The following is a 22,694-nucleotide window of genomic DNA, read 5'->3' as shown; positions in this document are numbered from 1 at the left end:
TACACACCCCGAGGGTTTTGTTGTTGTTGTTTTTTTGGTAGAGAAAGGAATACATTACTATGCTTCTTTGGCCTATATCAAATAAAAAATCATCCCATCCAATTTCTTGCTTTGTTGTTCAGTCATTCAGTAGCATCATCTGACTCTTCATGATCCCCTGAAAGATTTTCTTGACAAAGATACTGGAGTGGTTTGCCATTTCTTTTTCCAGTGGATTAAAGCAAGCAGAAGTTAAATGACTTACTCAGGTTCACACAGCTAGTGAGTGTGTTAGACCACATTTGAATACAGGTCTTCCTGACTCCAGGCCTGGCACTGTATCCACTAAATCACCCAGCTGCCTCCAATATTTAAAATAATATTACTTAAAGGAAAAAAAAACTGCCCCGACCATCTCCTCAAAGAACTGTTCTATTTCTCTCTTCCCTTTCACTAACAAAATCCTGTCTACACTTGTAGACTCAACTCTATTCATTTCTCAACCTTTTACAGTCTGGCTCCCACCCTGATCACTCAACTGAAATGGTTTTCTCCAACATCAGCAATGCTCTCGTTATTGAAAAAATAAATGACCTCTTTTTCTTGACCTCTACAGTGTCTGATACCATCAATTTCCCCCTCCAGAATGCCATTGACTACCTCTCTCCTCCTACCTGGGTTTTTGTAATACTGCTCTGTCCTGGTTCTCTTTCTACCCAACAGACGGATCTTTCTAAGTCTTCTCTGTAGGTTTTTGTCCTGCCCCTGAGCCTGAATATACTGTCTGTCCTGGGTTTTCTCTATCTTCTCTCTATCTTGCTGATCTTATCAGCCAGTATAAATGATTCCAAAATCTACATTCCCAGCCTTGATTGTTTACCTGAATTCTAGTCCCTTATCTCCAATTGTCTACTTGATATCTCTACCTGGAAGGGCCATAGGCATCTTGAGCAGTATCTGCCCCAAACAGAGCTCATTATCTTTCCCCCTAAATCTTCTCTGCTCCTCCTAACTTATTTCTTTTTTTTTTTGGTGGGGTAATGAGGGTTAAGTGACTTGCCCAGGGTCACACAGCTAAGTAAATTTCAAGTGTCTGTGGCTGAATTTGAACTCAGGTCCTCCTGAATCCAGGGGCAGTGCTTTATCCACTCTGCCACCTAGCTGCCCCACCTCCTTCCTAACTTATTTCTGTTGGAGGCAACACCATTTTCAGTCACTCAAGACATCCTATTTTTACTCATCACTTGCCCTCACCCCTTATATTCAGTCTATTGTCAAGTCTTATTGATTCCACCTCCTCCTTTACATCTCCCCCTTCTTTATACTTGTGCCACAACCACCTTAATCTTTCATCTCCTGTCTCCTGAACTATTGTAATAGCTTCCTAATTGGTCTTGCTTATCCAGTCTCTCCCCTCTCCAACCCATCTTCTACATGAAGTTGTCAAACACCAGCCCACAGACCTGCAACACTCCAAAGCGAAGCCTGAAAACATAATTAGAAAATATCTAACAAAATAAAAACACGATAGAACATAGATAATGTTAATATGTAGTTTTCTAAGTCAATATGTGGCCCCCATTTCTATTTGAATTTAACACCACTGCTCCACAGAGCTGCCAAATTGATAGCCCTAAAGCAAAGGTCTGACTAGATCACTTCTCTCCTATCTATCCTCAGTGATGCCCCGTTGCCTCTAAGAGAAAATAAACTCCTCCATTTGGCACTTAAAGCTCTTCTCAACCTGTCTCCAGGCTTTCCATCTTCCTAGACTGGTTACACACTATTCTCCCTCACATGTTCTAATCACAGGCTCAATGACCCAGCCTAATTGGCTTCCTTGGTATCCCACCCCCCCTTACAGAATCCCATCTCCCACCTCTTTGCCTTTGCTCTGGCTGTCCTTCATCCCTTCAATGCTCTCACTTTTCAGCTCTGCCTCTCGGCACCTCAGTCACTCTCTCAGGCTAATGCCAAGAGCTTTCTCCTTCCAGCAGTCTTTACTGGTTTCCCCATTTATTAGTAAGTATTGTGGATATCTCTCCTGAAAAGCCTCATGCTATAATCCAATGATTCTTAACTTTTCATGTGGTGTCAACCCCTTTGGCAGGCAGTCTGATGAAGCCTTTGCACCCTTTCTCAGAATAAGGTTTGTTTTTATTATTTTTTGTTTGTTTGTGGGGCAATGAGGGTTAAGTGACTTGCCCAGGGTCACACAGCTAGTAAGTGTCAAGTGTCTGAGGCCAAATTTGAACTCAGGTCCTCCTGAATCCAGGGACGGTGCTTTATCCAACTGCATTACCTAGCTACCCCCTCCGAATAAGGTTCTTAACTGCTTAAATTAAGATACATAGATTTACAAAGAAAACCAATTATATTGGATATGATTATTAAAATTTTTAGAAATTCACAGAACCCAGATTAAGAACCACTGATCTGATGTACAGACCATGCCTTGGAATCAGGATGATCTCTGGGTTCAAGTGCTTCCTCTAACACATACTGACTGTATTACCTGGACAAGTCACTTCTGCTTTTAGGCCCTCAGAATATAAATTCTAGAGAAGTTCATAGAAGAGTACACACTGCTAAAATAATTGGTCCAGTCAAAAAAAAAATCCTTTATTCATTTATCTGCGAATATCCCCCCTATTAGAATGTAATCTCCTTGTGGCTAGGGACTACTCCATTTCTATATTTGTACCCCTTGCTCCTCTGAAGTTAGCTAATTAATAATTACCACTTTTAATTAATTAATTAATAAGTAACCACTGTTTGTGGTTGGTGGGAGAGGGAGGTACAGGGAAAATGGAGAGCTGGAAGGGACCTTGGAGGTCATTCAGTCCAACCCTCTTATTTTATAGATGTAGAAACTGAGGCCTAGAGATGTTAAGTGACTTACTTAAGGTCACACAAGTAGTTTGGGTCAGGGTCGGGATTTGAACTCAAATCCTAACAACTTCAAGTTCATTCCTCTTTCCATTGCCCCACAGCACCCCAAATTAGTAGAGACTTTTCAGGTCTCCCAGGCTCAACAGGGGGGCCTGAATACCTCCTTCCCCATGGGTCCCCTGAATACCAACTGCAGACATTAGGAATCCAATTGCAGAGAGGGATCAGAAGAAAGTAAATATCTGGTTGGCCCTCCTCCGAGAAAGACCCTTCGGAAAACGCGCCTTTTATAGTCTCTCTAATGGGCTGTGAGCCTCTACTCGCAAATCACTGGGAGGCGACAACCGCAATCGATTTTTTTGTTTTCCACTTGGAGCACTTCACCGGGGATTTTCAATTCGGGCGTCGATTGCGATTGCATTGCTGGCACTTGGCAGTCGGGCCTGGGCATAAATTGAAACTAGTTTGCAGCGAATTTCCTGGACCGCTCTCATTTCCTGAGTTATCTGTCGCATTGTGAAGGTGATGCGGTATGGGCGAGTCACCCTTGTGACATTCCCCTGTAATAAATACCTATCTACCTTAAGACTTAGCTCGGAGGAGAAATCACAGCTGCCCCCTGGAAGCTCTAATTAGGGTGAGAGCAGAAGAATCAGAGGGAGAAAGCGAAAAATTACATTCTAGCTCTGTTCACTTTGCTCAAGTTTCAGCATCTCCTGTTCTCTGCACTGATCAAAGCCTCGAATTTATGCCTCCTCCCTCGTCCCACCTCCCTCTCCTAAACACTCAGTGGTGGCTACTGGTCCCTCTCAGGTCTTTCTAAATGGTCTGTAACAATATCCTTCTGACCTCAGGAGCCAAGGAAGGACTATTTTGCATATTGGGAAACTGAGAGAAGGGACTTTTTTGTCTGCTTTGTATCCCCAAGATCTAGCACAGTGCTTGGCACCTGCTAAGTAAAAGCTTGTTGACTAAATAGTCTGGAGAGGAAGGGAGTACAATCACTTTCTGCTTTTGACTTTTAGGATGTTAGGTGCCTTTGAAAAATAATTTTTCTCTCCCAACCCCATATTTGTTAGCTTCTTTTCTTTTCTGGGGCAATGGGGGGTTAAGTGACTTGCCCAGGGTCACACAGCTAGTGAGTGTCAAGTGTCTGAGGCCGGATTTGAACTCAGGTACTCCTGAATCCAGGGCCAGTGCTTTATCCACTGCACCACCTAGCTGCCCCCCAACCCCATCTTTGGAAGACATGTGCCTTTTGCCTTTGAATTGGGAGTAAAGCACACAGCAAAGATGAAATCCACAGCGGAAGAAAATTTCTTGGTAGAAAGATAAGAATTGTCTTCTACTATCCCCCCCCCCCAAAAAAAACCCCTACACTTAAAGCAGAAATCTGTTCTATCCCTATGGAGGAGGTTCAGACCTCTGAGTTGAAGCGGGTAGGGAACCCACCTCCCAGGGTTGTGGTGAGGATCAAATGAGATGATAATATTTGTAAAGCGCTTAACACAGTGTGTGGCACACAGTCAGTGCTATATAAATGCCTGCTATTATTATTGTATAGTGAGACCTAGGACTGCAAGGTTCTATTCCGATTTCAGCTATTGATCAGATGATCTTTGACCCTGGGAATTTAACTCAGGTTAAGTTTCTTCATCTATAAAATGGGGGTGTAAAATAATGCTGTTCCTATATTACCTAACAGAATTAAGTGGGGAATGAGTGGCTTGCTTTGTTTTAAAAAAAAAAATGGCTTTGTAAAGTCTTAATTTCCTCATCTGCAGAATGCCCTCCCCACCCCCCCACTTTTTTTTTTTTGCTGCTGCTGAGATCAGAAGGTCTTTGCTACATATAGGCTACTTAGAAAGCATTCCAATGTGACCATGAACAAAGAAGTAATTCTGATAATGAGAAGGTCTGAGAGAACATAGTTCATTTGGACCAAGAGATCTCTTCCACCTACAAATCTCTAATCATTGCTGGCTTGAAGGTGAATTGTGAAGCAAATACTGCCCCACACTTCACTGAATAAATTGGGACCCTTACCTGGGAGCTCCTCCTTGCCTCGGCTTTCTCATTTCATCTCCTTCAAATATTTCCCTCCACTATCTCCTCCTACATCCCCACAGTCTCAGATAAAGATGTGGCCCTTCTCATTGTCTCCTGAGGCAAATCCTTCCATATGCACCCTTGACCCAACCCATCCCAACTTCTCTAGCAGATTGCCCGACTATCATCCCCTCTCTTTCTCTTATCGTAATCTTTTCCTATCTACTATGTCCTTGTCTACTACTTACAAACATACCCATGTTTCCTCCATCCTTTTAAAAAACCCTCACTTGATCTGACCATCTCTGTTAGCTTTTGTCCTATATGTTACCCATCCTGAGCTAAACTCCTTGAAAAGGAAATCTCAATGCCTCCATTTCCTATCTCCTCACTCTTTTCTAAACCCCCTACAGCCTCAGCATTCCATTCAAACTACCCTCTCCAAAGCTATCCAATTACAAAACCGATGCTGTTTTCTCAGTCCTGATTCTCCTTGACTTCCCTGTAACATTTGAGTCTGTTGATCACCTTGTCTCTCTGGATGAGCTTCTCTCTCACTCTCTTTTTGCTCTATACTGTGTCATTTGGTGACCTCATCATTTTCCGTGGTTCAATTATTATCTCTATATAGATGATTTCCAGATCTATCTATCCTACCCTAGTAGCCTTCTGGAGCTATAGCTGTACCTCTTTGACATCTTGCTTTGGACATACCGTGGGCATTGAAAACTCAATATGTCCAAAACAGAACTGATTTTCTTTCACCCAAACCCTCCCCCACTTTGAAACTTCTCCATCACTGGCAAGAGCACCACCATGCTCCCAGTCACCCAGGTCCTCAGCTTCAGTTTCATCCTTGACTCCTCACTCTCACTTGCCTCACATATCCAATCTATTATCAAACCTTGTCATTTCTACATTCACAACATGTGCCATGTTATCCCCTTCTCTTCATTCACACAACTACTCTAGTATGAGACCTCATCGCCTCTCACCTAGACTACTGCAGTCACCTTCTAAGCAGTATCGTGGCCTCAAGTCTCTCCCTACTCCAATCCATCCTCCACTCAGCTACCAAGATGATTCTCCTAAGGTATAGGTCTGACAATGTCATCCCCAAATCAAGGAGCTCCAGTGGCTCTCTGTTAATAACTAATAATAATAGCAGCTAACGTTTATAGACTTTTAAAGTCTGCAAAGCCCTTTACTTATGATCTTCCTGAATCCAATAAAAAGTCCTCTGTTTGACATGTAAAGTTCTTTCCAATCTCTTCCTTTGTAGCCAGCTTTCTTAGATCCTCCTCCCTCTCAGGCATGCCATGATCCAATGACACTACTCTACTTGTACTTTCTTAAGACCATCCACCTTGCATCTCCACAACTATCCCCCTTGCCCAGAACTCTCTGCCTAAATTTCCCTCAAGACTCAGCCGAGATGCTACCTTGTGCAGGAGATTTTTCCAGCTCCAGCTCCTTCTCCCCTCCTAACTGTTAATACCTTTCCCTCAAAGATTGCCTTCTATCCACTCTTCATTCTCTCGTATCTACCTAGTTATTTACACATTGTCTCCCCCATAAAAATGTATATGCTCCTTGAGGATGGGGATTGATTTCCAGAATTGAACACAATTCCTGGCATGTAGTAAGCGATCAAATGCTTGTGACTGACTGCCACTACCTGTGTGCATTTCTCAAACCATGAATCATAAATCATACATTCCCAGAGTTGGAAGAACCTTAGCTTAGGTTATCTGGTCCAGCCCCCTTATCAGGGCACGGATTTCTTCTACACCCACAGTGGTTGTTTGGCCTTTGCTTGGAGACCTCCAGTGTAATAAGGAACTCAGGCCCTATGTCATCCAGTGACATTCCAAGTCAGCTCAGCTTCCATTCCATTAAGGGTAGAGGGCAGCCTTGAGGGTACAAATCAGCCCTGGATCTAAGGTGGGCACACGAGATGAAGAAAAGCGCCCCTCAAAAAAGAGGAAGCTTTTGCCCGAGTAAATTCTATCACATTGACCTCTTCCCCCTCCCTTTGTGGGGAACTGGAGAATGGAGTCACAAGAACAAGATGGTCTTTGAGTAACATCTTCCCAAGAACCCAAGGCAAATAAATACAGACTTTATCAGAGGCCAAGTCCCTTGGAAGCTTTGGAGTTACTGGCTGAGGCGGACATTGTGATCTTTGGGGGTTTGCCAAGTCATCCAGTCCCGTATGAAGTTCCACATGTCTTAGGCACAGTTTGGCTGTCTCTCTGTCTCCTCAAGCACCCCTGTTTCTATTTCTCTCTGCTTCTGATTTGGTCTCCATCTTTGTCCCTAGTTGCCTTCCAATTTTCTGCCTTTGTCCTTATTCTTTCCCTGTCTCTTGTTTCTTTTCTGAGCCTTTTCCTCTGTTTTTGGCTCCATCTTCCTCCATTGCTTTATCTCTATCTCCTTTGGTCACTGTCACTGTCTCTGTCTCTGTCTCTGTCACTGTCACTGTCTCTGTCTCTGTCTCTGTCACTGTCACTGTCTCTGTCTCTGTCTCTGTCACTGTCTCTGTCTCTGTCATTGTCTCTGTCTCTGTCACTGTCTCTGTCTCTGTCTCTGTCTCTGTCTCTGTCTCTGTCTCCGTCTCCGTCACCGTCTCCGTCTCCGTCACTGTCTCCGTCACTGTCTCTGTCTCTGTCTCTGTCTCTGTCATTGTCTCTGTCTCTGTCACTGTCTCTGTCTCTGTCTCTGTCTCTGTCTCCGTCTCCGTCACCGTCTCCGTCTCCGTCACTGTCTCCGTCACTGTCTCTGTCTCTGTCTCTGTCTCTGTCTCTGTCTCTGTCTCTGTCTCTGTCTCTTGCCTCTGAGACTTCCAGGATCCAGTTCTCCAGCTGTGGGAGGCGAGGAGGGGATTGTTTGGTCCAGGCTCCAGGCAGATTTTTAGATACTTCACTTACCTTCCCCTAGGGGGTCCAAGGTGTGCAGCATGAGCTGGTAGATGGTACTGCGGAGGGTGCTGTTGTGTAGCGAGGCTGCACCGCTTCCTCGGGTCAGAATGGACGGGAGCTGAGTAAGGGGAGACACCACAGCGGCCTCAGTCTGAATCGCCCCGCCCGCTTCAGATAAGGAGGAGGAGGCATCGTGGAGGACTCCGCACTGATTTCCCAGACTGGATTATCACCTGAACAACGAAGCCCATCCCACAACTCCCTGCTGCCTTGTGGCTGGTTTACTTAGTGACCAGAGTAATTCTCCAAGATTTTCAAGGTGATTTGGCAACTCACACAACCCCCGAGAAGAGATGAGTGCATGCAGATACACCCAGACACAAAACTCACGCGACTGTATCCACACATAGCAATAAACATACCCATACTTATGCATGTGCACAACATGAGTGTGCACACGCACACACACACACGCACGCACGCACAAATGTACACTCAGCACTCTGCATGTGAGGTCATATTGCCCTCTAGTGGCTACAGTATATATCACCCAGACTGTTAACGCATCTAGCTTTAATAACCTCCCAAAGTCACTGAAGCAGGGGCTGGAAGATTTTCTCTGGATTTGGGGAGGGGGTGGGAAGAGGAGGAGAGAGAAGAGGAAATAGTATCAATGTATCCATGGGTACAACCCATAGGGTCTCAACCTCTTCCTTGGAGAGTCTCCCTGGTGCCAGACTCAAAATTTCCCCCCTTTCTCTCGATAATTCACCCCCAAATCCCAGAGAAAACCCTGGGACAAACTAGCAGTCAAATAGCTTAAGGCGCAGTTATAGTTTTCCGAAATCCTGAATACCCATCCAGAAGTACCCTTCTTACCTCCCATTATAAGTGTGTTTTCTTTTCATTTGGATCTCATAGGTCTCTTCTTTTCATGCTTTGTGTCATTCTAGATTCTAAGCTCATAGTATTAAAGCTGGAAAGGACCTCGATATCATTGAGTCCAACCCCCTGATTTTACAGAAGAAGTATCTGAAGCTGAGAGGATGTTGATGACTTGCCCACAGGAGGCAACAGAGGGTAGTACAAAGAGCCCTGGGCCTGCAGAAGTCAGGATGCTCTCTGAATCCTTCGATTATTTGCAAATGGATGATCCTGTGCAAATCACTTAACTTCTCAGAACCTCAGTTTCCTCATCTGTAAAATGGGCATGCGGCTAACAGCACCTACTTCACAGAGCTATTGTGAAGATCAAATGAAATAATGTACATCAAGAGCTTTGAAAAACTTAAGCACTATGTAAATATCTTCTTCTTGCCCAAAGTCACACAGCTAGTCTAGTTGCAGAGCTGGGACTAGAATGAGGATCTCAACTCCCAGTGCATTGCTCCCTGGGTTCCCATCTATTAAGCCAAGGAAATGCAACTTCTCCCTGCCCCCAATCCTGGGCTCCCCACACCATGTCAGGCCCCAGATAGCACCCACCTTCAGTTTCTTGCTATCTTCTAGGTCATCCACAGCGATGTCCCCATTACCTGTCTACAAACAGGGACAGGAGTCACAAGAATGTCACACGAGTCCCAGCCCACCACACCCACCTACATTCTGTATACTCAGTGAAAACCACCCAGTCCCATGCTGTTTATCTGACTGTTGGTGCGTGATCAAGTATTTTTTCATCTATATCCAGGAGTTAATCCGGTTTTAGAAATTATCTAAATAGGTCTAAACCCCTTAGATTGATATTTAAGACCCTCCATAATCTGGGCCCAACCTACTAATTTCCCTTTTTTTAATTATTTAATTTATTTTTAATTTATAAAATAAAACAAATATTTCCATAGCATAGTAGAATGTTGTTGTTTGTCCTTTGTTCTCAAAGAAGACCATGAATTCGAGAGGTGATGTCATGACTTGCAGTGAATTGGATTTAAGTGAGGGAGGGCTGCACAAGGTCATGTAAGGAGAGTTTAAAAGATCCCTCAGGTTCGTTAAGCCCCATACAGGCCACCAATCTGTATGGGCCAAATTTAATGTGGGATCTCTTCCACACTGCTGCCTCCCCAGTCGTTTCTACCAGACTGATAAAAAATGAGATTAAAAAGTCTCTTTTCAGATAAACAAAAAAGAACAGGGTTTATTGTGGGAACAAATTTAGAAATAGGGACAAAGACAAGCAGGAAATACGACCTGTAACTTGCCCACCAGACTCAGCTGTCTCGAGTTTAGCCTCATCTATCCCCCTGTGCATCTGAGTTTAGTTTTCTTGCCTGCCGCCCTGAACTCTCCTCCCTCTCCCTCTCTTCTTTTCGTCTCCTCCTGTCTCCTCCTCTGGACTCTCCTCCCGTCTCCTCCCATCCTCTTCTCTACCCCCCAGAATTAAAAACCCTTCTCTCACAGGAAACCCAGCCAACCACCCACATACCACAAGCTAATTTGCTGGCGTCCAAGGCTGGCCAAGGCATGGGGTTTCCTTCCATACCCCAGCTGGGGGGAGGGAGGCAGGGCATGCCCGAGGCTTTCCAATTTTAGCTAAAGATGGGGTCCCCCAAATCACAATAATTCTTACAGTCAACAACCTCACTCTCTCCTCCAGGTCCATCTGGGTCCAGTAGCAAGATATGTTATCAGGACCACTGGAGATGGCCCTGGATGTTTAAGGCAATTGGAATTAAGTGACTTGCCCAGGGGTCACACAACTAATGAGTGTCTGAAGTGAGACTTAGGTCCTCTTGCCTCCAGGGACAGCCACTGTGCCACCTCACTGCCCCACATAGTAAAATAATAAAAAGATGATTCCATGTGAAACTGCAAATCTATTATGTACAACTTGCTATTCCTTTTAAACATATAATATCATGTACATTTCTCTTTTTTTTCCCCTCTCCTTCACTTCCCAATATTGCCAGACTTGTACTGATCTAGTTCATGATCTAGCATGTCATGTTCTTGCTCATCTCTGAGTCTTTATTCACACCATCCCTCTCCCCTTCTTTCTTAGGAGTCATTCATTCTTCCCCTCTTCCTACTGAAATTCTAGCTCCCATCTCTGCCTCAAAGCCTTCCTGTACCAACCTAGCTAGAAGGACTCACCCCTTCCTAGAATACTTATTGTCTGTATCATTCAGCTGGAATTTATCCCATACTGCCTTGTGATAGCTACTGCAATGTTATTTAATTTTTTATGTGGGTAATTATTGTCTCTCTAATCATATTGTAAGCTCCTAGAGTTGAGGGATGATCATCTCAAAAATACCATCTAATAGGTTCATTGTACTTATCACATAACATTCATTATTAATAATAATAATATCTGACATTTGTAGAATGCTTTGAACTTTTCAAAGTGCTTCCGTGCCTTTCATTATTATATAGAGATACTTGGCAACATTTTTGGAAAAATAAATGATGTAACTTCTACTAGTGTCCACACTATTGTTATGTCTCAGAGTCTCCCTTGTCTGACCCCAATTGATGCCCCAATTAATCATCATACATCCCATTATAGTCCTCTTCCACTTCATTGATTTGGCATCACACCCACCTATACACAAACACTGACCATTCAGGCACCCTCTTCTCTCTCCACTATGGCCACCACAACTTCCCCCCTTCTATCCTCTGATCAGAAGTTGTCAAAGATGATATCTTTGAGACACAACAGATCTTGACTGGCAAGCAGCCAGGAAGCTAAGTTCTAGAGTGACACTCCTCTTTTCTCAAAATGATGTACTAGGACATTGACGGCGCTCTCCCACTGTCCAGATACCCTTCTGTTTCAAAGTAATTATCAACCAAATTTAAGAAACTATTTGGCTACCATTGTTGGAGACTGGCCATATAATAGTAGCAGCTCACATTTATGTAGTGTTTTAAAGTTTGTAAAGCACTTTATATCCATTATCATGTTTAAGCCTCATAACAACCCTGTGAGATAGGTACAATAGGCATCATCGTACCCATTTTATAGATTAGATATACTTGTACAATAGGTATCATCATACCCATTTTATAGATTAGATACACTTGTACTTTTCTTTTCTAGCATTTTTTCAACACTGTGCCTGGGTTTTAAAAACAGAACTATAAGGAGGAAGTGTGATATAGTTGAAAGAAATCTGGCCTCAAAGCACCCCCAAAAAAGACCTGGATTCAAATCCTGCCTCCTAACACATCCTGGGCTTGGAATCCTGAGGAAGTCACTAGCCTCTCCGTGGTAGGGGACATCTTCTCACTTGGACCTCCCTCTACAAATGAAATCACAGGTCCAGTCTTGAGTCCTTAGATTGGTACATCAGGTACAAATCTGTCCGGGTTGTCTAAGAATAACTAAAATGAGCTATGATTGAGAGAAGTTAAATGACTTGCCTAGGATCATATAGTTAATAAGTGTCAGAGGAAGGTGGGCTTTGAGACCAGGTCTTTCTCATTCCAAGTCCAGCCCTCTATCATCTACTGTGCCCCAGGGATCTATGATGTTTCTAATTATTCTTAGAAGTGAGATGTCCCCTACCACGGAGAGGCTAGTGACTTCCTCAGGATTCCAAGCCCAGGATGTGTTAGGAGGCAGGATTTGAATCCAGGTCTTTTTTGGCTTTGAGGCCAGATCTCTATCACGTATAACATACTTCCTCTCTGTGGTTCTAGTTTTAAAACCCAGACACAGGGATGAGTAAACGCTAGAAAAGAAAAGTACAAGTTTATCTTATACATGCAAAGTGTTCCCCCAAATCTATAGTTGTCCTTGAGTACAGGTCCTTTCTCTCCCATCCCAAAGGTAGCTGAAAAGGCAGTAAAGTGCAATGGAAAGGGCATTAGATTTAGACTCAGAGGACCTGACTTCAGATCGCAGCTCTGGCACTTCCTGCTGTAACTTTGAGCAAGACCTTCTTCACTGGACTTCAGGTTTCCCAGTTGTAATAAGAGAAGTGAACAAATGATGTCTAAATTCCTTCTTAACACTTAACTCTACAGCAAAGCAGGTTGTATTATGATTCCTCCTCTTTCTGTCACCTAGACCCTATTTTCAGCTAAGAAAGATCCTTTCCAAGAAACCTGGTTCAGAGTTGACACTCTTTTTCTTTTCCCTCTTTCTTTCTTTCTTTCTTTCCAGGCAATCGAGGTTGTGACTTGCCTAGGGTCACATAGCTAGTAAGTGTCTGAAGTCACATTTGAACTCAGGTCCTTCTGACTCCAGGACAGGCTCTCTACTGTATCACTTTGCTCCCACTGGAGTTGTCTTTCTAATGTTTCAAATTCTCAAGGATCCTCCCTTATAAACTTTACCTCCTAGACTCACCTCCCTTTTTTTTTTTTAGTGAGGCAATTGGGGTTAAGTGACTTGCCCAGGGTCACACAGCTAGCAAGTGTTAAGTGTCTGAGGCCGGACTTGACCTCAAGTACTCCTGACTCCAGGGCCGGTGCTCTATCCACTGCGCCATCTAGCTGCCCGAAATCCTAGGATTTTAACAGAGATCCTGGTAGACTTTAGAGAACAGAGAAGACAGATTGATAATAAGTACATTAGCTTGTCATGCAAATTAACGGCTACTAAAGTAGTTGAAAACAGTTTGTTTCTTTAGAACATTATAAATGCCCCTGGAAACCTTGCTTTTCTTATTTACTTAGAATGTAATATTAGAGCTGGAAAGGACTTAGAAAATCATCTAGTAAAGCCCCTCATTTTATAGGTGATGAAACTATATATGGCCCAGAGATAGGGTCTCACAGGCTAAATTGGGACTAGAACTCAGGTCTTTCAGGCTGTAAGGATGGCAGGGTGTAAGTTCCCTCCACACTAAAAAAATGGCGAAGGAGGCAGTATATCTGGCATAGTTTTGCCAAGACAGTGCCTGCTTCAGCATTAAAGCTACTTCAGGTTAAGTAGTTAAATCATTCCACCCTTCCCACCCACAGTACCAACCAGTGTCAGGCCAGTCTAGGAACCTGAGATGGGTAGTTTGTTAGCCCTTCCTTATCTTGATTCACATCTTTCAGAAACAGATCATAAACAAGCTTTTGTTTAAAATCCTCTAGGTCCATTTCCATGATTTTAATTTTATTTTCCTAATGAATATGTTGATTTAAAGAAATCACACATTTTTTTCTCACTCAATCCATAGCTTCTCTTTCCCTTTAAGGTTGGAATGAGAGCAAATAGCATGAAGCAGTAATCACTTGGGACCACTCCCACAGAGGGATGCTAAAACAGAGGGCAGGAATTTATACCTCCCTGAAATACTCATTGTCTAGACTACAAACACTCCAGGTTTCTGGCATGTGTTATCTTATTTTTTTTTTAGTCTACCTAGACTGTAAACTCCCAAGGGGAAGGACATGAATTATGTCTATGTCCCTCAGAACATTTTAGGTACTCAATAATGACTTCTTGTCCTTGGACTTGGTCAGAGGACTACAAATTTAGAACTGGGAGCTTAGAGGCCATCTACTTCATTCCCCCTTGTTTTATAAGTGAGGAAACTGAAGCCCCAAGAGATTAAATGACTTGTCCAAGGTCAGAGGGCTAGTAAGTTACAGGCAGGATCTGAAACCAGATTCAGCAGGAAACTTCTCTCCCTGACCTTTTCCCCCACCCCTAATTGTGAAGAAAGGGCCTTGAACAAAGAACTCTTGCCCTCTTCCTTCTATTCTCTTTCCCCCCAAAATGGCCTAATGACCATTTGTGAACTAAAAATGTGCTCAGAATGCTCTTGAAATGCTCTTTTCCTTGCAATGATGCTGCTTAATAGAGTCCCAATCTCCTAACTACTCCTTCCCCTCCCCCCCCCAACTAATGTTGGAAAGATTCTTATATATCTTTGGGATTCATAGCATGTCAGAAGAGAGATCCTGACGTAAGGCTGCTGAAGTTGGGAGATTTCCCAACTGGATCATTTCATAGGCTGATCAATCAGTTCAAGTGTCTGAATTCCCTACTTCCCATCTGTTTCCCTTGGTATTTAAGGAAAACTACCAGATAAACCTGTGCTGTTTGGGGTTTGACTAATGCATGCCAGTATACTCATCCACATACTGAATGCCATAATAAAATCTCCATATGCTTTCTTATTCATTCCTATCCATTCCATCATTCCCTGTGTATCCTGAGGTTTACATGAAGAGATTTCTTCCCTGGGGAACCCCATCCACTCAGCTTCACACTACCTCTCCCACTTTCCTACTGGGGGGCTTGCCACTTGGTATTCCAGTTGTAATGTTTGGCCAGCCCTTTCTTTCTATCCTGATTCCCACAATTGGTCAGATTCCTTCACAAACATGGAGAATCCCCCCCCCTTCAACTTCCTAGTCTCCCTTGTCTGTCCTCAAAAAAAGAGGAATAGACCTTTTATAAAGCCCTACCTCATCCCACCCTTTGTGGATTCTTCGCTTACCTTGCTGAGACCTGTCCCAACCATAATCTTGGCCATTGTCCTCCTGTTGAGCTGTTCTTTCACCCAGACTTCCAGTTGTCGGTTCCACTTCATTGTAAAGACATAGAGGGCATAGGCCATCAAAAGCAATAAGCTCTCCCACCAGGTGATCAGACTGTCCAAGAAGAAGATGATGAGCATCATCAAGTCAAAGATATAGAAGGAGACATCACGGAAGAGGGGCCACCAGGTGAGGTTGAGGATTTCTCTAGAGAATAGGGCACAAGTGCCAATGACAAAGAGGATGTTGAACACAGCAGAGCCCACAATTGTGCCAATGCCCACATTGCTGTGAGAAATGAAAACACCAATGAGTGAGGTGAAGAGCTCAGGAGCAGAGCCCCCCGCAGCCATGAAGGTGGCTCCAGCCACATCCTCTGAGATCTGTAGCTTATCAGTGATGACCCCCAAGGCTGGGACAAAGTATTCATCACACACGATAGCCAATGCCACAAACACATACATCATTCCAAACACGTGTAGGACCACCCAGCCTTGCCTCCGCTCCTCCACACTGAATAGATCTGGAGGGTATTCTGCCTTGGGGTGAAGGTCCAGCAGCTTAGGGGCTGTGGTGGAGGTATGGTTAGCCTCATCAAGGAAAGGGTTTATGCCTGTTGAAGGGGAAAGGCTGGCAGGAACTGTTGGGACAGGCTCTACAAACACACAGTACCGAATATGGGTGGTAGGGGCAACAATGGCCATGGCAGATGATGTTGTGTTGTGTGCTCCTTCCCTGAGAGTGGCTGTCGAGGTTCTCTTCACCATCCCCCTGCTTGAGGAGGTTCTTGATGTCAGAACCCTAGCTCTGGTTGGGGTATTCACAATACCTAATCCAGGAGAAGTATTGATCTCCACTGTTGTGCTGGGTACCATGGTGCCTGTCTTTGTCATTATCTGGTAAACAGTTGGGGCATTGTCTGCTTCTCTTCTTTTTGAAGCACCTGAATTCTTCTTTTTCACTACACTCTTGGAGGTAGCTGGGGTGTTCTTCACTGCTCTCTTGGGGGTGGTTGGGGTGTTCTTCTCCACTGCTATCTTGAGGGTAGTTGGGGTATTCTCCACTTCTCTTTTGGGGGTACTTGGCATGTTTTCCACTGCTCTCTTGGGGATAGCTGGAGTGTTCTTTTCAACTGCTCTCTTAGGGGAAGTTGGGGTGGTCTCCAGTAGTCTTTTGGGGGTAGTTGGAGTGTTCTCCACTACTTTCTTGGGGACAGCTGGGGTATTCTCCTTTATTCTTTTAGGAATTGTTGGAGTTGTTTTTTCCACTACTTTTGTTGGAGGAGATGAGACAGTGTTCTCTATTATTCTTTTTAGAGTAGTTGGGGTATGCTCAACTATTCCTTTGGGGGTCCCTGGGGTATTCTCCACTGTTCTTTTGGGGGTAGCCAGAAGCTTCCTTTCCACTGTTTTCCTAGTTGTCATTGTGTCATTGTTTTTCACTGTTGTGTTGGGGATAATCATGTAGTTCTCAATTCTTTTAGGTGTAGTTGAGGTAGGGTTCTGAACATTTCTACTGGTTGGGGTTGTAGTATAGTTCTTCACAATTTGCTTGCCTGTTGTTAAGGTATAATTTTTCTTCCTTCTCCTAGGTATCACTTGAGTCACTGGGGTAGAGTTATTCACTATTCTCCTAGGTGTATTTAGGTTTTTCTTTGCCACTGTTGTTGAAGGTGTTAACTTGTCCCTGTCTTCTGTAACTTGGGGATTCAATGTACTACCTTCCATTGCTAGACTGGATTTCTCATGACCGCTGCTCGATGTTACTGTTTCACTGTTAAGAAGGTCCCGGCTCACCATTTTCATTGGCTGCTGGGAATACATGACTGTCCATACTGTAGGAAGGGTCCAGTGGCTCCTCAAAAACTGGTAAGTAGAGCCAATGAGTATCATGCCCAAAAGGAAGAGAACTCGATTCCACTGAAGTCTCTTCCGTCGAACTAACCTCTTCTCCTGTCCCCAAAATTTGATCAGCTTCCCCATTGTGGTCAGTACCTCTTAAAGGATTCTCACTCCAGCCATTGGAGAATAGAGTTGCCTCCAGGATTTGGGGAGGTCATTAGGGAAAGGTAAGTCATTAATCCCAGGAAGTGTCTGCAAACCTGAAAAATAAGATATTTTCCTCTAAGAAAGGAAATTAAATCCTAATTATATGTAAAAGAGAATACCAGCCTCATTGAACCCAAGATTTATGTCATAGCCTTTAAGGACAAGTCCCCTGAAGTGAGGAGAGTCTCATCCAACAGGACAGTGGGGTATATGCATGAAAGGAAGGAATAATCTGTCTTGTTTATCCTTTCTACTATGGGAAGAGCATCAATGACATGGCCTCCAATAACATGGATACTACTAGTTGGCCTCTGACGATAGAGTCAGGCTGTTCTGAGAAGGGCAATTAAAAGATTATTAGAGAAAAATTTGAAATTGGAAATCTTATATAAACAAACATTGAAAACTATCTCTACATGTAACTAGAAAATAATAAAATACTTTTATTTTTTAAAAAGATTATTAGAACTGGAAGGGATCTCAGATATCATTTGTCCATTGTATAGTTGAGGAAGACAAAGCCCAGAGAATTTGAATGACTTTTCCAAAGTCACATAGCTAGTGAATGGCAGGATCTGGACTCAGACTCAGGCCTCCTGATTCCCAAGTCCAATGCCCTTCTCCCCCTCCCCCATGCTGCTTTTCTTTGTACTCCCCACCCCCACTTAATCAATCATTTTTTCTGCCAAGCTTTAAGGATAAGGCACTAGCTGTGTGTTCAACAGCCCTGACAACATTCAACTGCTGATGTTCCCCATAGATATAGTGAAGGGATTTAATAATGGGAGAGAAATAGAAAAGGGAAATTATCTGAGAGAGACAGCAAAAAAAGAAGGTCAGCACTAAGAAAGTTGAATGTTTCTATTTGTCTGCTACCCTAGAAATATACTGCATAAATCAGGAAAGACAAAGAGGTTTGGCACTTAACCGGTAATTAACATTTCCTAAGCAATTGCTTGAGGGGTTCTTCAAACTGAAGTACAACAGTAATTAAGAGGTCTGAAGTTGAAACCTATAAATTGGTAGATTTGCAGCTAGAATAGACCTCTAGGCAAGTACACTTATTTTACAAAAGAACAAATTTAAATCCAGAGAGTTTTAAGTGATTGGCCAAGGGCACACAGGTAGCTAATAGCAGAGCCAAAATTTGAACCCAGGTCCTTTGACTCTAAATACAACACATATCACCTTACTAAGATGCCTAACAAACAATGAACTAGGATGGGAAACAATCACTCCTTTAGAATGCCAGGCCTGGAGTCAGGAAGACTCATCTTCCTGAGTTCAAATCCATCCCCAGCTGCATGACCCTGGGCAAGTCACTTAATCCTGTTTGCCTCAGTTTCCTTGTCTATAAAATGAGCTAGAGGAGGAAATGGGAAAGCACTCCAGTTTCTTTGCCAAGAAAACCCCAAATGGGGGGGTCACAAAGAGTCAGACATGACTGAACAACAAACACTATTGTGAACATTTTTCAAAAAAAATTCATATTAAATTATACCACCAGAAAATTAGGAAATTATAACTAGATAAATCAATTATGATTTTGCAGTTAAGATCATAGATCTGGCAGGGAGCTTAAAGCTCATCAAGAAATGTCCAAAAGTGGAATAGTTACCTCAAGAGGTGATGAGTTTCCCTTCTTTGGAGATCTTCAAGCTTGTCAGATTTACTATAATGGGGATTCCTTTAGGATATAGGTTGGGGTAGATGACCATTGAGGACCCTTCCAACTCTCATATTCTGTGATCCCTTGATTCATCTAGTCCAACTTTCTTACTTTATAGAGATGGAAACTGAGACCTAGAGAGATGATTTGACCCAGGTCACCCAGGTAGTGTGTAGCAAAAACAGAAATTGAGGCCAAGTCCTTCAATTCCAAATCTAGCACCCAGCATTGCACCACATTACCTTTCCAATCTTATTCATTTATCCTTTGATAAAGACGTCTTTAGTTAAAGAAGAGTTGGGCACTTCCTGACCCAAACAAAACAGACATTTGAACCACAAGAGACCAAATATCATCTTAGTTATATGTCTGCTTCTCCAAGTCACCTGGCCTTTATGCCTACCATGTCAGAAAGAAGGGTTCATATCAAGCCATCTGATAATACTAAAAAGTAAAGTATGGCAAATGGGCAACAAGGTTATAGGACTTACAGCTGTAAATTACCTTAGGAATCATAAAGCCAAACCCCCTAATTTTGTAGATGCCCAAAGAAATATAGTAACTCATCCAAGATCATACAGCTAGTTAGTGTCAAAACCAAAACTAGAACCTGGATTCTCTTATCTTTAGTCCAATATTCTTTCCACAAGTTAAAGAAATGAAAGTAATTTTTAAAGCTAAAAGAAAGCAATAGAAGATGACAATGTATGATTTTTAACTTACGCAACTCTCTGTCTTGTAATTGTCTTTTCAACGAGATACTTGGAACCTTCAAGGTCTTTTGTTAGTATTACCTATGCTTTGTAGCAAGCTCATATTTGAATATCATAAAGAAAATTCTAAAGGTTGTTATAATGGTTCCCTTTCCACTTTAGGCTTACCCTATATTATGCAACAGTGTCAAACTAGTTCCTGAGATGAGCCAACACTAACAAATTGTCAAATTTACCTTCAAACCATGACATCCAAATTGAACATGTAGACCATTGATGGAAATGTCTCAGTTCTGGAAGCTCTCTGGACTCCCACTCTCAAAGAGTAGAGATGGAGAAGGCTGGTAGTGAATTTTCCCATTCTCATTCCTCTCTACTTCCAGCTGAGTATTAACACGAGGCAGGGTCGGGTATGAAGGACATATCAGTGGAAGGATATCCAATCCCATCTAATACCTGCTGCCCTTAAGAAGCTTACAGGGTATTGGACAAGGTTCAGGTGCTGGTGCCTCTGGATGAGCTTGGGGGAAATAGATCTGCTCTCTTTTGACCCCGGGGAACTAGTGGGGGAGGAGATAGAGTTCTTTCTAGCTTCTTTCCAAATGATGGGAATTGGAAATTATTCGAGATTTTCATTTCCACCACTGTTGTCACAGGAAAGGCAGGCAAACCTGCATTGAATCAGGGCTCTAAGAGAATGGGGAAGGAGTTTCTTCAGAATGAAAAAATGAAAGACATAGAAAATATTGGCTTTGGGTCAAGGAGGAATCCTTTGAAACAGGGTGCACTGATGTTCCCAGATCCACCTAGGCAAATCCCCAGGGCACCAAGCTAACTGAACTATCCCCTGGTTTGGGTGGATATTCAGGGACCTTGTGCCTCACTCCTTGGAATCTGAGGAAAGCCTATTCAATTAACCAAATCATTGTTATTTATGTTTATTGATTGCTCTCAGAAAGTGTTGGGGCACTGAGGGCTGAGGGCTATTTTCAGCTATAAAAAAATGCTTTCAAAAGTCCCTGACGAGTCCTCAACCTCCACCATCCCACCCCCAACACACACACACACTAACAACCACAAGAAATTTATGCTTAAGAAGGTATTTAGCTCCCTCTCCACTTCCCCTGCTCTAGGAAGCAACTTGTCTTTAAGGTTTATAAGATTCCTTTGGATCATAGACACTTGACATAGAGGAATGGCAGAGGTCACTGATTTTATCTTTCTGTCTCTAGGCAGTCCTACCCCTATGCAAGTGACATCACTCCCCACCCCAAAAAAAGTAATGTCATATCCTACCGAGATAACTTTCGTTAACTTAAACTTTGTTTTCAGAGAGGTTTTTTGTTTGTTTGGTTGGTTGGTTGGTTTTTCTTGACTAGTTATTTCAGGACCCTGGCTAGATCCCATCTTAGAGAAGCTGGGATAAAACTAAAATAGGTATTTCTTTTCTCTCTCCTGCCCCTGGTGGCCAATCCATGATCACCGCCCTTTCAGATGAGAGTTCACCTCGAAAGAATTCAGGCCACACAGGTTTAACTGAAGATGAGTACTGAGCTCTCAACCTGAGCTGACCTTTGCCTAAGCTATTGTAGTTGTTCTAAATTTCAGTCCATAAACTATCCGAAGACAGAATCTGGAGACCATTCATTAGTCTGCCACTGTAAAAATACTCCCAGAATTAATGAAGATTAGCATTGTTATTAACAACACTTTGATAGAGGGATAAGACAAATAAATAACTTTTTGAATAAGAGAAACAAAGATACTTATTTCTATATGTTAAATTTCTTTTTAAAATTTTTTCCATTTATTTAGAATTTTTCTCCCAATTACATGTAAAAACAATTTTAACGTCCATTTTTAAAACTTTGTGGTCCAAATTCTCTTCCTCCCTCCCCGCCTCCACTTATTCCCTTCCCTTCCTGCCGGGTAGATTACTATACCCAACTGAGCTGTGTGTTATTTCTTTTTTTGAGCCAATTCTGATGAGAGTAAAGTTCACTCACTTCCCAGCACCTCCCCCATCTTCCCCTCCACTATATAAGCTTTTTCTTGCTTCTTTTATGTGAGATACTTTACCCCATTCCACTTCTCCCTTTCCCTTTCTCCTTTCCCTTTCTCCCAGTGCATTCCTGTCTCACCCCTTAATTTTATATTATATTATATTATATTATTTATTTTTATTTTTTATTTATTTTTTATGGGGCAATGAGGGTTAAGCAGCTAGTGTCAAGTGTCTGAGGCCAGATTTGAACTCAGGTCTTCCTGAATCCAGGGCCGGTGCTCTATCCACTGCACTACTTAGCTGTCCCCCCCACCATCATTTTATTTTTTAAAAAATATCATCCCTTCATATTCAACTCACACTTGTGCCCCCTATCTAAATATACTCCATCCAGCTGCCCTAATAATGAGAAAGTTCTTATGAGTTACGAGTATCATCTTTGTTCTCTTAGACTTATTCTCATGATTCTTTAAAACCTACCAGCTGGCTTTCTGTATTCCCAGAGCCATGATAAACAATAAAGATAGTCTTTGCCATTGTATAGCATGCTGCTATACTAGTTATTCTCAGAGAATAACTGCACCTAAGTAAGGATAGGGATATTGCATAGAAATGAGTGTCCAGGGACGGCTAGGTGGCGCAGTGGATAAAGCACCGGCCCTGGAGTCAGGAGTACCTGAGTTCAAATCTGGCCTCAGACACTTAACACTTACTAGCTGTGTGACCCTGGGCTAGTCACTTAACCCCAATTGCCTCACTAAAAAAAAAAAAAAGAAAAAGAAAAAAAGAAATGAGTGTCCAAAAGTAGGGAAGAATAAAGGATGAAACTTCCTATGAGACTATGAGGAAAATCTGGATCTAGACTCCAGGAAAGAGAATTGGAGGAATGGTTTTTTTCTTTGTTTTAGAATATGGGTAATGGGGCAAAGCATATGCTGTGGCCCCTTCAAGTGGGCCACATGTTCTTACTCTTGTTAAAAGATATTT

General features: G+C 42.8%; 1 protein-coding gene across 1 annotated transcript in view; it reads right to left on the bottom strand.

Moving 5' to 3' along the window:
- The window catches only part of SLC24A1 (solute carrier family 24 member 1), a 41,063-nt gene extending 23,809 nt beyond the window's left edge, over nt 1-17,254 (bottom strand). The window contains exons 1-3 of the mRNA XM_043980462.1: nt 15,233-17,254; nt 9,327-9,380; nt 7,851-7,959 (exon numbers count right to left, since the gene is read on the bottom strand). Coding sequence (XP_043836397.1) covers nt 7,851-7,959; nt 9,327-9,380; nt 15,233-17,254 — 2,185 coding nt within the window. The remainder of the gene's footprint in view (nt 1-7,850; nt 7,960-9,326; nt 9,381-15,232) is intronic.
- Nucleotides 17,255-22,694: the final 5,440 nt, after the last annotated feature.

This window comes from Dromiciops gliroides, chromosome 2 (assembly GCF_019393635.1).
Source record: "Dromiciops gliroides isolate mDroGli1 chromosome 2, mDroGli1.pri, whole genome shotgun sequence".
Classification (NCBI taxonomy): domain Eukaryota; kingdom Metazoa; phylum Chordata; class Mammalia; order Microbiotheria; family Microbiotheriidae; genus Dromiciops; species Dromiciops gliroides.
This window is presented reverse-complemented; position numbering and strand designations above follow the sequence as displayed.